Below are 15,571 nucleotides of genomic sequence, written 5' to 3' on the forward strand. Positions count from 1 at the left end.
AATCAGACAAAATTCTTCATTAAAATACTCCGCATGACAAATACTATGAATGTCCTAGTAATTATGGGTGGGGATTTTCGTGCAGTGGCTGATCAAGCCTTGGAAAAGAGCCATGGCCTTATGCATTCAAATACTAAGCTATCTCAATCCTTGCAGCCCTCATTTGTGCTTTTGGGAATATAGGACAGGTGTGGCAGTTACTAAGCCTGGGTACTTGAGAATTCACCTTTTATTACTTGGTGCATGCCACTTATTCTCGTTCAGACTTGTTTTGGGTCTAATGAGTCTCATTTAAATCAAGTGTACCTGTGATACATAGTATTTTTCTTTCAGGCCATGTACCTACTGCATTTTTTCCCCCTGTGTAGCTCTTCAGCCTCGCTCCTCCTGTCACATTGTAGGAATGGGAGCATAACAGGTGGCAGTGAGAAACCTATTATTTATCCCTGGCCACTTAAAAAAAACACCCCTTTTCATTTGCCTTAGATAACTAAAAAACCTTATATTAAGCATAGTGCTATAAATACTGAGGTAAGATTAGCTAGGGCTTTGACCCCGGTCCTACTGAAGTCAACAGCAAAACCGCCAATGATTTTAATAGGAGCAGAATTGCGCCCCTAGTTATCTAAAGCAAAACTGGAAAGAGTTTAAAGACAGCCACAGTTTGATATTCAATTTACTACCTTGCCAGAACATGGCAATCTTCTCCCCTTTAGATAAGGCAGTCTCAGAATGGCCTAGAAATTTAGGCACCTATGAGCAATGTGATGCACAAATATCGTTCTTCCAGATCAAGCTGTTCTCCTTAGAGAATATGGAAGAAGGGGATACAGAGGAACTTGATTAAAACTTTTCAAAGCTGAGTGCTCCAAATTAGACTCCGGTATCAATATTCAGCTGTTTAAATATAAGTTCCCTGATATTCATAGGTGTTGAGCATCTATATCCTCTGTTGACATCAGTGGGATTTATGGTTGCTCCACACTCCTGAAAAATCAGGCCATATATTAGCTACCTAAGTTTAGGGCACCCAGGTTTGAACATATTGACTCTTATATAATAAATGTCACAAGAATATGAAAATCACAGGTGTCCTACCTGCATTCTTGTCTGATCTCAAGAAAGTGTGTGTGAGACTAGAGAAAAAAATACACATCTTGTGACCTGGCATTAGCATTCTATTTATGAAAAAGCCAGCATGAAAGTAAAATGTCAACAGAAATATGCAAGACTAAAGTCAAATTGCTAAATGCAGACTCATTAAATCTGAAAATGTAAGGGAAAACGAAGGCCCATACTGTTTTTCTTTATGAACAAAAACATTTTCAGAACTGCTGCATGCATTTCCTACGACTGCTGATACAAATAGCCAGAATTACAGTAATGCGTATGCAAATTAGATATGCAAATAAGCACATATTTTTACACGTGTATCTGTGCGTGCAGAATTCAGGATATCTGGGCTGTATCTTGTGGGTGTAAAAGTTGTTACCCCTATAGCCCACACACACACTTCCTGAGGCTTTGGAAGTATGTGTGAGAAAATCTGTTAATCCAATAGCCCTGTGCACTCAGTCTGGCACTGAGTGTGTGTGTGTGTGTGCACGCACGCATGTGGTGGGCTAAAAGCTATTACGCCAATAGTCTCCTTCCACCCACCCACACTGCCTGGAATTGGAGGAGAGGGTAAAAGTGTTTACCCTGATAGATCCCCTGCCTCTGAGATTGGGGTTGTGGTTAAACAGAAATCTTACAGTTTGGTCATGGGGTTTTGATAGGAACATACCTAACATGGGTAAGAACGCCTTCTTTCTTTGACACAAGAGGCTGTGTTAGCGGGAAGGACATTTCCAGAGAGGCGCTGGGTGACCTTTTTCCACTTTCAGCCCAAGAAGTTGAATCTACATTTGAGACGTAATCAAGTTCCTCTTATACAATGCTAAAAGGGAGCTCACCTGTTGCCTAGTTCAGAAGAGCAATAATGTTATCTTGGTTTCCTCTCATTGTTGTCACTAAAATTTCTTCTGACTGAGGCCAGGCTAGTTTGCTTTCAGGAAAGCAGTGTGGCAGACATGAATTACTCCTGGGGGAAATCTGCGCTACTGCGCAATGCAGAATTTTGCAGAAATTAACATGCATGCAGAATATCCTTTCCTCCACAGAAGTGGGCTGCAGTGCTGCTAGCAGCCACTAGGGGCCATTGGATTCTGCAGAGCCCAGCTTGCACATGGAAGACACTGCTGGGGGAAGGGGGAGGGAGTTAGAGCAGGGGTTCTCAAACTGGGGGTCGGGACCCCTCAGGGGGTCACGAGGTCATTACATGGTGGGTCGCGAGCTGTCAACCTCCACCCCCAAATCCCGCTTGCCTCCAGCATTTATAATGGTGTTAAATATATTTAAAAAGTGTGTTTAATTTATTAGGTGGATCTCACTCAGAGCTTCCTATGTGAAAGGGGTCACCAGTAAAAAAGTTTGAGACCCACTGAGCTAGAGGGTTCCTGGCAGCTGCAGTTCCCATTACACCCTGAGGGAGAGAGGGCGGTGCGCAGGAAACTGACTCCGTGCAAGCCTGTGACGGAGCATCAAGCTGTTTCTCCCTCTGATCCCTGGGCTCTAGGGGGGATGGGTGTTTGGCAATGGGGGGGCCCTGCGGTTGGGATCTGAGGAGGAGGGGATGCGGATGTATTGGCTGGGGGGGCGCAGGTGGGCTCCGGGGGGGGAGCGTTTTTGGGTGTCTCCCCTCCCTCCCCACCCCCAGCTGGGCTTAAGGCGGTGTGGGGGGGGACGGGGGGGGGAGGAGGCAGAGAAACAGGAACTGGGTTGTCATAATGGTTTCTCTAATCCTGGAGAAATTTTTGTGTCTGTATTGTTACAGACATACTTGCTGACACGTATTTTGAAATAAATTACCAAAATAATTGAAACTGGCATGCTTATGTAGTGTTATTTTGATAAATAAAATTTGCAGAATTTTAAAATATTGTGAGCAGAATTTTTAATTTTTTTGGCACAGAATGCCCCCAGGAGTAATGAATGTAGGCAGACATGGCATGTACACCAAAACATACAATTCATTTCCTTTGTGTGTGTGTGGGGGGGTAATGGTTTTTGTTTTATGTTGATTCGAATGTTCTCCAGGCCTTTAATTAACATCTTACAAGGCATCTATCTAACTGCAGCTGCTGAGTGGGAAATGACATGTAGCACTGAGAGATCATGGAGATACTGCAGGAAGGATGCAACAAAGAAACTGGGATTTAATATCCAATAGATTGTCCAATATCTACTTATACTGTTGGTTGATAAAAATTACTACAAATTCGTGGATTTCGAAGATTACTAATAAGAGTTCTCAGTCATAGATTTCACCAGAATAGAAAGATACAGAAAGACAAAGGTGAATTGAGAACCTACAAACAGAAAACAGAACCTACAAACAGCCATAGAAGGATCTTCAAGAAATGGGGGATGTTGGCTTGCCCATTTTCCCTGGTCCATGGCTTCTTTAGGCCAGTTTATTATACAAACATAGCTCATGTTTGTAAAGATAGAGTTTTCTGCTTGGCGCATCTTCTAGAAACCCCTTCCTTCCCCGTCTCATCAGTGTGTGTGGGGGAGGGCTATTGCAGTAGCAAGTTCTCCCCCAAGCAGTGCGGGTGACTATTGAGGTAACAGGTTTTACCCCCCACCCAGTCTCAAGCAGTGCGGGTGACTATTGGGATAACAGGTTTTACCCCCCCCCCCCACCCAGTCTCAGGCAGTGGGGGAGGCTATTGGGGTAACAGGTTTTTACCCCCCACCCAATCTCAGGCAGTGGGGGGGTATTGGGGTAACAGATTTTACCGCCCCGCCCCCGTGTCAGGCAGTGTGTGGGTGAGGGGCTATTGGGATAACAGGTTTTACTCCCCACCCAGTCTCAGGCTGGGGGGGGGGGGTGTACTAGGGTAAAAGGTTCCCTCCCAGTCTCAGGCAGTGTGTGGGTGAGGGGCTGTTGGGATAACAGGTTCCCCCCAATCTCAGGCAGTGGGGGGGTACTGGGGTAACAGGTTTTACCCCCCCGCCCCCGTGTCAGGCAGGGTGTGGGTGAGGGGCTCTTGGGATAACAGGTTTTACCCCCCGGTGTCGGGGGGGGCTATTGCGGTAACAGCTCTCCCCCACCCGAGGGAAAAGCGCTCCCTGGGGTATGGGCGGATGGGAGCGTGGAGGGAGCGGGCAGTGCCCAGCCCCAGGGGGATTTACCAACCCCACAAAAACAGCACCTCTCTCTTTAAGAGAGAAGTGGGGTGTCTGATTGGCTCTGAGGACTGCCAATCGGGGCGGCTATTGCATCATCCCTGCGGCAGGCCGGCCTCTGATTGGCTAGGACGCTGGGCCGAAGGAGAAGGGTTTCGCAATCGCCGCTCGCCTTCACTCACCAGTTTAAAGAAAGAGACTCGGGCCCAGCCCGCGCCCCCCTCCCTGATCGATACCGGTCTCGATCCCCGGGCCAGGTGAGGCGCGGGGCCGCTCCGCCGCGCGCAGCGAGACCCTCCTCCCGTCCCCGGTGAGGGGGAGCCGGCCAGGCGCGGTACCCCCGGGGTGGGTGGGGGAATTACACCGGGCACAGGCCGAAGCGGGGCGGCGCGGGAGGAGGAAGCTGTGGGGCTGCTGAAGAGGAAGGATGAGGGGTACGGGGGGGGGGCGATCGGGGAGTTGTGGGAGCTTACGGGGGTCTAGGGAGAGTTGTCGGGTGGGGCTGGGGTCTGTTGGAGACGTGGGATGGGTAGGTGGGGGGGTCTGGTCGATGGGGCGGGGTCTGAAGGGGTGGTCTGGGGTGGGCATGTGTGGGGGGCGGGGTCTGTAGGGGTGGTCTGGGGTGGGGCTGGGAGTTCTGGTCGGTGGAGGCGTCTGTGGGGGGGGGGGGGTGTCTTTCAATGGGGCGGGGTCAGTAGAGGTAGGGCGGGGTGGGGCTGGAAGTTCTGGTCTGTGCGGTCTAGGGGGTCGTGGAGAGGGCGAGTGAGGGGTGTCGGGGGCCGGGACTTTCCTCACGGTTACGCGGTGGTGTTTCGCGTGGAGAGCGTATGATGCAATCTCCAGGCAACTCTCCTCCCCGCTGGGATGAAGTCATGCTTGGCACGGAGAGGGGAGCCCGGAGAGAGGGAGGCAGGCCTCTGCTCCCCGAGTCCCCAACCACACCCTGCTTCCTGATGGGGGAGGGACAGACACACACAGAGCGCCCCTCTCCCTCCCAACCCCCCGTGGGGCAGCCGTAAGAGAAGGGCCGGGGGGGTGGGGGGGAAGAGCGAGGGAAAACCACAGACACACCCTCAAGCTAGGAGAAGTGCAAATACTGGCATAGAGATCAACAGTAAGAGGATGATTGAGGCCTAGGGCACAAAGGTGAATAACCTCTCCAGAAAGCCTATTTGTTTGAAAAATGTGTAGTTGCTGTACACAAGCTTTTATTGCACCTTTTGGAAATGGAAGATCCAGTCACTCAAAGACATCAGCAAGGTGGGCTAGGAGCACAGCATGTTAATAAAAATATTTACTATCCATATTTATGCATAGCTGGATGTATTAGCTACAGTGTTAAGTGATTCCTTCAGCTTTCCTTTAATATTTTAGAGATCAAAATAGTTTGTGAATAAAAATACAATCCTCGGGGTTCAGAATGAAGCCCTCCTTTCCTGTTGGGTGCTCTACTAGTCTAACTTCCTGGTGGGAACCACTGTCGTAAACAGCACTCTGCAGGTCAAAAGTGAAGTCAAACATAACCTTAAAAACAAAAAGGAATTTTTTAAAAAAGTATCTTTTATGTGTGGGGGGAAAAAAAGGTACTTTTAAAATTCCTTTATGTTTTTAAGGTTTTCATAGTTTACAATGGTAGTAGAGACTTGGGAATTAAAGGTGAAGAGCAATGGTTTTGTCAAAAGATTACAACTTTTTTGTAGGATTCCCAAAGGGGGAAACTGTATATGGCTGTCTGGAAACGTATGTACTACTGTATTCAGCAAAATTACCTCCTTAAGATCCTGAGAATTCTGAGCTGCAGACTTCTGATTTTTCTTCATCGACATCACAAGTAATATGAATAAAAGGGATGCAACTATGGTGTTAGAATAGTAGTTCTTTTGAGGGACACTTTTACAGGGGCATGATTCATGTAGTTAGAAATTTAGATCATTGGAAGCTTTTCAGACGTTTTTGTAAGTTGAAAAAAATTTCAAAGTGGAAACTAAAGAGTTAATTTTATAAAAAAGTCCCCTGTATTGGTTACAACTGGCATGTTGGGAACTTGAAAATGAAACTGACTATAAATGAAAATGAAATTGACTAAGCCAGAGGAAAATATATAAATATTGAAAAGTAAACTGAATTTTAAAAGTTTATTTCAATAATCTTATGATGGTGTTGGTAAGTATGTACACACCTTCATTTGACATTGTCCTTTGTTTATGGTACTTGTGATGTCCTTCTCTTTGCCAAAACCCACCCCAGGAAATCTGCAGTTCAGATTTTTCGAGATTTCAGGGAGCTAATGATCTTGAATTACACTGGGCATATACACTTTTTCTCTTTTGGACTCTTCAAGGGAGTTTTGAGTATTTTCATAAAACCTTTGTTTTCCCAGACAAATCTTCATATCCCTACATAAATATTTTAAAAAATAAATTATTTGCACTGAATATATCTGACTTTGCTTTAGGTATTCAGTTCTGAAAACTGACAGGAAATGCCTTATCAAAGTTCCTTAAAATTTTTAAATGCAAAATTATTCCATGTTGGTTGGAGCAAATATTAGACACAATTTTTAAAAAAAGGGTCAAAGATGAAGTAAAAGATTTGTTTTAAAAATTGGTTAACTATTAAAGTAATCAACATATTTTAAAACCAGAGTTGAAATTACTCTTCATGTTTGAAATTCTGTGCCTTTTCCATGACATCTGAGAATCAGACTGATTCCTGTATCTTGTCCTACACCACGAAACTGATGACAGCTCCTGTATGATTTTTATTTTATTATATTTAAGACATTTAAAGTACTTAGTTACATTTCTTCATAATTAGATGTTGTGATTATATTTTTGTTACACAGTTTTCCCATGACATGTAGAAAAACAGTTGAGATATCTAGGAAAGCATGGAAGAGGAATATTTTCTTTTGATCTTCTTTGTGACAGCAGTTAGTGGGTAGTGGATTTAGGGCCCTGTTCTGAGCAGTATTGGTCCTGTGAGTTGAGAGTGCTCAGCACCTTGCAGGATTGAGCCTTTAACCAAGGTGTACAGCAAATGTAGGTTTGGAGCTTTTATTCTGTTATTTATATACCATTATCTGGACTGAATACAGTCCTGCGGTTTTAGCTCAAGTGAACAGGCCCACTGAAGTCAGAAGGAAATTAGAAATACTCAGCACCTTTCAGGTTCAGTTTCTATTTAGGTAGTATAAACAAGACAGTTGACTTAAAATTATACACTTAAGGCATTCTACCTAGATGATCATAATCAACTCTGTCTCACCTCTCAGAAAATAGGCAAGGAGCAAAATGAATGTCTGAAGTGCTGAAGAAGTGGTAAGAATTGTTACTCAAAAAATGAGCCAAATTAACATTTTGTTTATCATAAAATCTAAACAGCCCATAACAGAAGCTTCCAAATAGTATATTGACTTATAAAGAGACATTCTTAAGGACTTCAAAAGGGTTAATGTTTTACCCTCCACTATTTATAACAGTATCTTAGAAGCTTAGGCAAAAGGAGGAGTATTTGTTCTTCAGTGTGACAAATATAATTTACCCCTTTTCCTCTGCTTCTAAGGAAATTAATATGACTAGGATCATTGAAGTCAGATCTTCGTATTCTAGCTGAATGTTCATTGGGAGTTAGAAGAGCAAGCACTTGCTTTATTATTTTTAAAGTCTCTATTCAAAATCTGGAAAACATTCTTTATCTGATTTAAGTAATTCATATTTAGAGCCTAAACTGTTTACAATCTGTACTTAATGTACTCCTTAGCATCACTGAGTGTAGTTGCATCCTCACAAACACCAAACAATCTCTTACGCTTAAAGCAATATACACATTCACGTACCCTGCAGGTAGCTGGAAAAATGCTTACATTTTGCTATGGGATTTGCTTAAACTGCAGGCATTTGCATTTTGGCCTCCACTGGATAATGTTCAGGGTTCTACTGAAATTGGGTGCTCACTAGCTGATGCCTGTGGGCCTACAACAATGCTCACTGAGCTATTACTACATATCTACTACGCAGTTGTTCGAATTGCTTATTAAAGTGTTATTTCCTGGGAAATTATTGCTTGTGGAAAATGGTAGACTGACAGCCTGGGAGATCAAAGTCCTCGGTTTCAGAATAGGTACAGCACAGGCAGCAGCAGTGCAGACTTCCCAGCACTGCCTGCCAACAGTCCTGCACTCTGACCTGGACAGATCTTTTGGGACAAAATAGTTGGTTTGATAGTCTTGACAGAGAAGTAAAGGGCTGAAAGGACCACCAACTAAGGTGGAGGATTTTTGTGACGTGGACATCTCTCTAGCAAGAGTTGCACTTAACCCACTAAACAGCTATCAGATGGTGGTAACCTACGATTACGATCTGAAGTTGGAGGTGGAAAGTGCCACACTCAGTGAACATTCCTTCAGTTGTCACATTAAAGCTTTTAAAAAACCATTTGAATAGGGAGGAGAAATTGGTCTTTTCCTCCTTCCCCCAAGCTAATGCTAAAATCACATTAAATACTTACAGTAGGAAAACACAAACATGACATTTGGCAACATGAAGAGACTTGTCAAGATATGGGTGGGGTGCTTGTTGGGCATGGGCTGTCGAGATCCAACCTCCTCTTCAGAATCCTGAAAAGTACAAAAAACAATTACATGTTACTGTTACTAACATGTTATCTAACTGGACTTGTCCAAACATAGTTAGTGAGGGCCCTGGGAGTAATGGACTGGGGGATAGGATAGCATATGTCCAAAACCAGCAATATGACAAAAGTTACATAAATTGAGTGTAATTAGACGGTTCACATGGGGTCTATTTGAGAGGTATACAATTTTGCGTGTGTTAGAGATTCAGAGTATTATTTGGGAAGGTAACAAGTGCAAGTCAAAAATTAAGAAACAAGCAAATGCTAGGACCCTGACTTTAATAAACATTCATGTGCAATTCGTGCAAATCTAGTACTTGCACATGGAGCTGGCTTGCTGAGAGTCTGTCCATGTGCATTTGAAAATTAGCTGCATAGTTAGGGGAGTCAGGACCTAAGAGCTCAGTGTAGCATGAATTACCAAAGGTTGCTTTAAGAGCTGCAGTCAAGAACTTATTAAAGACAAGGCCTAGACAGGCACATACAGCTGGATAGACATTTTCCGGGCTACATGGGCTCCTTCTGCCCTGAAATACTATTTTCACTACGAAGATTTTTTTGGTAGCAGATAAATGTGCCACACTTCTCAGTGCACTTCTCAGTCATTTTAAGGAAATTGCTTTTTAGTGTGTAAGAGTTTTGACTGTGCAAGGGCACATTTATTGTGGAAGAAGTTTTGAGCAGAAACACTGAAATGATCAGGTAATGCTGATTTATTCAGCTTTTCTCTGAATTTTACTTGCGTGTAAATTGCAACCACAGTCTCTTTTATACACTCAAGTTGTGAAAGAAAATATAGCTGCTTGTCCAGAAAATGTTCCAAACTTAACAGTGTAAATAGAAATTTATATTAAAATGTTAGTTTTGTAGCTGATGGCTGACATGCACTGAAATGGTTTGTATAGCCCTTAATGAGGGTATTTTTCATCATTAAAACAGTCCTTTAATGACCCCCTGAAAAACTTGAAACTGAAATTGATTTTTTTTTTATTGACATTTCCCTGCTTCAGTCATGTGTATGCATTGGTTTATTATTATAGGGTTGCTGTGCTGGTAGCATTTTATTTGAGCTTGTAACTTTAAACATCTGCTAAACAAATACATAGAGTAGGCTAACATTTGGCCCTATCAACTTCTACAATATAATTGTACATTTAACATGGCCTAGTGAATAGAGCAGCATTGGACTGGGTCTTAGGAGACCTGGGTTCTATTACTAGCTCTGCCACTGTGCTGCTGGGTGACCTTAGGCAAGTCACTTCCCTTTTCTGTGCCTCAGTTTCCCCACCTGTAAAATAGGGATAATATTACTGACATCCTTTTATAAAGTGCTTTGAGATCTATGGATGAAAAGTGCTGTACAAGAGCAGAGTCAGTAAAAGACAGGAATTCTCAAGTGAATCCTTCCTTTATATTGGTGTGAAGTTGCACATCACCTTCATTGCCTTATGTGAAAATTGACATATATGAATTGCTAGCGACTGAACGAAGCCAGCTAAGAAAAAACAGGGACCCCACAATAAGGGAATAGATCCTCTGTATAGACTGACGATAACCCTGAAGATACCCATTTGTCTTTGCTCTTACAGCAGACATTAATAAGCTCAGTGTCTCATTTACAACCATCTGTGTTGATCTGTTATCTGTGTGCAGGAGTCAGATAGTCCATCTATTGTGCTATGCCCTAAACAATCAGGTCTTGTTAGTGCAGGGTCATTTTATGCAAATAAGGTATTTTCTCTTAACCCAACATGAAGAGAAATCAATCCTCCTGTTTTTGACTTGTCAGTTAGTACTTGTGGGTCCCACCTGTTTTTTAAATACACAATTTGTGTTTGCACGCTCAGTTGCCTCAGCTTGTTTTGTGGTTGAGGTGGTTCTCTTAATGTGACTATCTGTCACAGCCTTCACGTGGAATGTCTGCGGCTTGTACATGCCTGGCACTTGGACACAATCTGGTTCGCCTGGATTTCTCACACACCGGCTATCCATCCCACCTCTTTGCTGGGCACAACCGATTGTGACACTTATCTCTTACTTGCTTTCACTTTTCATTTCCTGGGTTGTTTTATGAAGGGTCTAGAGGATACAGGAGAGAAATTATGCAACTTTTTGTGAATACAGTTTTGATTAAATCATTTGGAAACAGAATTTATACAGAGCTGCTGAGTACATTTAAAAAACAATGCTTGAAAATGTAGTGTAGTTGCAACCCTGTCCATCCCAGGATATTAGAGAGACAAGGTGAGTGAGGTGTCTCTAATGTTGGTAAATGATGTTGAGATTGTATATGCGGTAACTTACAGATTTTTCAGGCATCTGTGCTGTTGTTCTCTCTCTCTAAAGTGGAAGTCAGAGAACAGGAAGTAGGAGAGAATTTTCTTAATGAATCCATGTAATAAAAGAAGACAGTATCGATTAGGAAACCAGTACTTTAGTACTGTCTAAGTTTCTGGTGACATCACAGTCCTCAAGCTCTGGCCTCACTGTACAGACTATTACCTTAATGCTACTTGCATTTATTTGAATGCATAATCATTCAACTAAATACATCTGTGTATTTCAATGTGCGATGCTCCAATTACACACACACTGCGTTATTATAAAGTTGGATTTTCAAAAAGTGCTCTTTTAGCCTAACTTTGCTCCGATTGAAGTTAATGGTGTATACACTTAAGCACCTTGTTAACTATTTGCAGAATCAGGGCCTTAAGTTATTGACAAGCTTGAAAATTTTTTCATCTTTATTTAGAGAGTCACTTGATTCATTGCTAAAAGACCATCTTACACACACACACGTGTGTGTGTGTGTGTGTGTGTGTGTGTGTATATATATATATATATAATCACTTTTATTCTGAGGTCAGGTAGAGAAATTCTAGCTCAAAGGGTAATTTGTTTGGAAAGTTATGAGTGTCTGAAAATAGGGACTCTGGACCTTCTCAGCCATTACTAGTATAAATACGATATCCTTCATGATGACAGTTTCTGATCAAGTTTATATTGTAAGTATTTCTTTGCAGGGCTACTTAGTCTCCTTAAAAAGAACAATTAGCATGTTAAACTAACACTTCCTCATTAATCATGTTGGCTGCTACTTCATTTTGTCATAGTATTGTGAACTGAAACGGGAACACTTTACATTGGAAAGCATACATTCAGACAGAACAAACACGAATTAACTTTGTAGTTTAAACACATAGAAAATATTTTTCATTTACCTTAAATGAAGTAGTTATTCCACTCTGTTTAGCATTGTTAGGCCTTAATTGGAGCCCTGAGTTCAGTTTGGGGCATCATATCTTCAAAAAACAGACCCAAGTGAAACAAATTCAAAAGAGGGCAGATAAAAGGTGTGGAAAATACTGTAAGATTTATTCAGCCTAGAGAAAAGGAGATTAATTCGAAACTTGTCTACGTGTATGTACAGGGAGGGATAGTCTAAAGAGGTCAAGGATCAACGATTACTGTTGGGTCAAGAGTGAGACTATTAATAGGTTTAATCTGCAGCAGTGAAAATTCAGTCTGAAAATTAAGAGAAACTATATAATTGGAGGAAAAGTTAGACAGTAAAATGCGTTGCCAAGATTGTGGTTATGAAACTGGAGCTATTCAAGGGTGGCTAGACATCAGGGATGGTTTTGGAATAACTGAATTAATCCAAGCATAACAATGGGAGGTTGACTAGATGACCCACTAACAATCCCTTCCAACCCAAATGATTCGGTGAGACTTCTGAAATATCTCAATAATGGCAGTTTCTCTGTTTCCAGCATAATAAACAGTTACTGCCAGATGTACCAGCAGTAGTGTATGCTAATGCTAGTGAGGTGTAAGATCATAGCTGAACATGGCATTTTAAATGTTTCATAGAATTTATTTTTCTGTTAGGTTCAACTTGCCCGTAATCCATGTGAAGATTTGCTGGCAACATATAATAGAAGTTATTAACAGTTTTTCACCATCTCTAACAAATCGTATTGTGGTGTTAAAGAAGAGTCTGTCCAAATGAGCAAAACATCACAGCAGAACACCACTACAGAAGCAAATGGTATAAGTGTGATTCACACACAAGCACACACAAGTGGTTTGCAACAGGTTCCTCAGCTGGTGCCAGTTAGTCCTGGTGGTGGAGGCAAAGCTGTGGCTCCAAGCAAACAGGGCAAAAAGAATTCCTCCGTGGATAGAAACAGTGATGAATATCGCCAACGCAGAGAGCGCAACAACATGGCAGTGAAAAAGAGCCGGTTAAAAAGCAAGCAGAAAGCACAAGATACGCTGCAGAGGGTCAACCAGCTTAAAGAAGAAAATGAACGTTTGGAAGCAAAAATTAAGCTTTTGACAAAGGAGCTTAGTGTACTTAAAGACTTGTTTCTTGAGCATGCACACAATCTCGCAGACAATGTGCAACCTATTGGCACTGAAAACACCCCCACAAACCCAGATAACACCGGACAGTAGACACAATCTCCAAACTTCACAACCTCATGGACTAAACATCAGAGGTGCAGCCCTCTCTGCACTACTCATTCAGTACAGGGACGGAATGCTGTTCTACCTTTTTATAGATCATCTTGTGGGTATTTTTTCTCCTTTTAGGTTTAACACTGAAGATTTGATACAAATAAAATATAAACTGTTTTGAGTATGTTTTAAAGTGTTAAATATTTTCTGCTCTGAAAGGTTTGGTTAAACAAGTAAAAATGATCTAAATGGACAAAACCAGGAGCCTGTTAGTGAAATTGAATTTCTACAGCAATGTACATTCACCATCTTATATTTTGCATATTTTAAGGAGTACAGCTGGGAAGTTTTACTGTAATACTGATTGATAATTAGATGAAATATCTGTTCAATACCCTTTAAAATGTATTTCTTAAGCAGTCTGTTTTCTACATTGTGTATTACAAAACTTCAAAGGCCAGGGCAGAAGTTTGTTTTCTAATTTGGTGGGCTACTTCAAATGTGCAGCACAAGCCCTATCCAAGATAATGTAGATCTCTCTTAGTCATAGTTAACAGGGAGTGCCTACTAACAGTGCCTAGTAATGGTGAGCCAGGGTGCTTACTAATGTTTTCTAAAGACTACTACATTCTTTGTGAGAAATTGTAATGTATTATGACTGACATACCCAGAAAATTGGCTCACAACCTGTAAATGGCTATCCAGAAGCATCATGTATAGGAGGTAAAGTAGAACAACATTTTATTTGTATAACCCCTTTAAGCCTGTGTTCAACATGCTAGCATTATTCATATGGTGACTTTGGGTCCTTAATAGCATCATGTTTTGGTCTCCTGAAAATGTTTAAGTTCTGTAAAATAATTGCATATTAGAATCATGCTGCTGCCAAGGTGCAGGTATCAGGATGAGACTAACATACACACATTGACTAAAGCAATGAAAGGGCTAATGCAGAACATCTGTTCAATCACGATGTAGATTACTTGATCCTTACTACCATACAAGGCCAGTTATATGGCTGTTTAGTTTAGCAACTGATATCCTGCAGAAATCCGAAGTAATTTAAAAAAGAAATGCCCTTAGTTCGAATAACTGATACAGCAGACTTCCTATAGACACCATTGCCATGCGAAGGAGTATCTCAAATATTGATTTATTCTGATGAAACAGTTTCTATCTAACAATGTTTTTTTTCTTAAATTTGATAAGTCCCTTACTGTGACCCATAACGCAAAAGTATGTATTATACTGAGGAATTAAACTAGAAAAGTGAAGCAGGAACTTTGATGTAACCTTAATTTATTTTCATTTTTAAATGTTCCATTTATGGTATGTGTGTTACATATAACCCGTGTGTCTGGCTAGTGAACTATTACCTTATTTTTATTTCCCTCCTACACTACTTGTTTCCATACTTGACTTTGTAGTATGATTGTGTGTATTACATATGTATTTTGGAGGAGAACTTGGGTAAGATCTTGGTTAGATGCTAAGTTAGAAAATAAAACTTTCAAAAAATCCATTTTGAGTTTAAACTTTTACTGCAAAGGTCATCAACCAAGGAAGACTTTTACAGCTTGTCCTAGTTCATGGAAGTCTTTTTACAGAGAGAAATTTTCTGGTTCTAGTCACAGCTTAAGTAGGTAGGGTTGAAATATCAGAAGCTAATAAAAATGTTTTGCCTCAGAGCCTAAATCGTGCTGCCTCTTCTTTGCCCTCATACTTAAAAGAAGCAACAGCATATTGGGGCCCAGGTGGAGCCTCTACCTTATACCCATGACTTCCTTGGGACCCTTTCCTGGCATATTCTAATGAGAATCACTGCCTGCAGCGCCCGGCTAGGCCACAAATGGTATGAGTAGAATCCTTTTCAGCTAACCTTATTTGTACAGTAGTAGTTCATTATGGTGACGTTGGAACAGTTCAGCCACATTTTCAGCTTTTGTCTTTTCCTGAATATATTAAAGAAACTGGCCAACTTATTTTCATATCATCTAAATGTAAAGACAACATCCATAGTTGGAAGGAGTCTGTAATGGAGCTTTTAAGGGAATTCAAAGCTTTTTACAAATGTGGATAGGTATCCCTTGGTTATAAATTAGGAAAGTGAGGGAGAGAGATTCAGGGCCTGGTTTTTTTGTAGGTGTTGATCACCTCCATTCCTATTGTCTTCCACCACACGTACTTCATATGACCCACAGATGCTCAGTACTTCTGGAGAGAACGCTAGGATTATTAG

The 15,571-nt window shown here is 41.6% G+C and overlaps 1 protein-coding gene across 1 annotated transcript; it reads left to right on the forward strand.

Moving 5' to 3' along the window:
* Positions 1-12,876: 12,876 nt before the first annotated feature.
* On the forward strand, positions 12,877-15,020 carry CEBPG (CCAAT enhancer binding protein gamma). Its single transcript, XM_037877311.2, has one exon. The coding sequence runs from the start codon at positions 12,877-12,879 to the stop codon at positions 13,327-13,329; it is 453 nt and encodes a 150-aa protein (XP_037733239.1). The 3' UTR covers positions 13,330-15,020.
* Positions 15,021-15,571: the final 551 nt, after the last annotated feature.

This window comes from Chelonia mydas, chromosome 12 (assembly GCF_015237465.2).
Source record: "Chelonia mydas isolate rCheMyd1 chromosome 12, rCheMyd1.pri.v2, whole genome shotgun sequence".
Taxonomy (NCBI): domain Eukaryota; kingdom Metazoa; phylum Chordata; order Testudines; family Cheloniidae; genus Chelonia; species Chelonia mydas.

Bases quoted from the DNA above. Each gene is read 5' to 3' on its own strand.
- CEBPG (XM_037877311.2), top strand. From the start codon at position 12,877: ATGAGCAAAACATCACAGCAGAACACCACTACAGAAGCAAATGGTATA.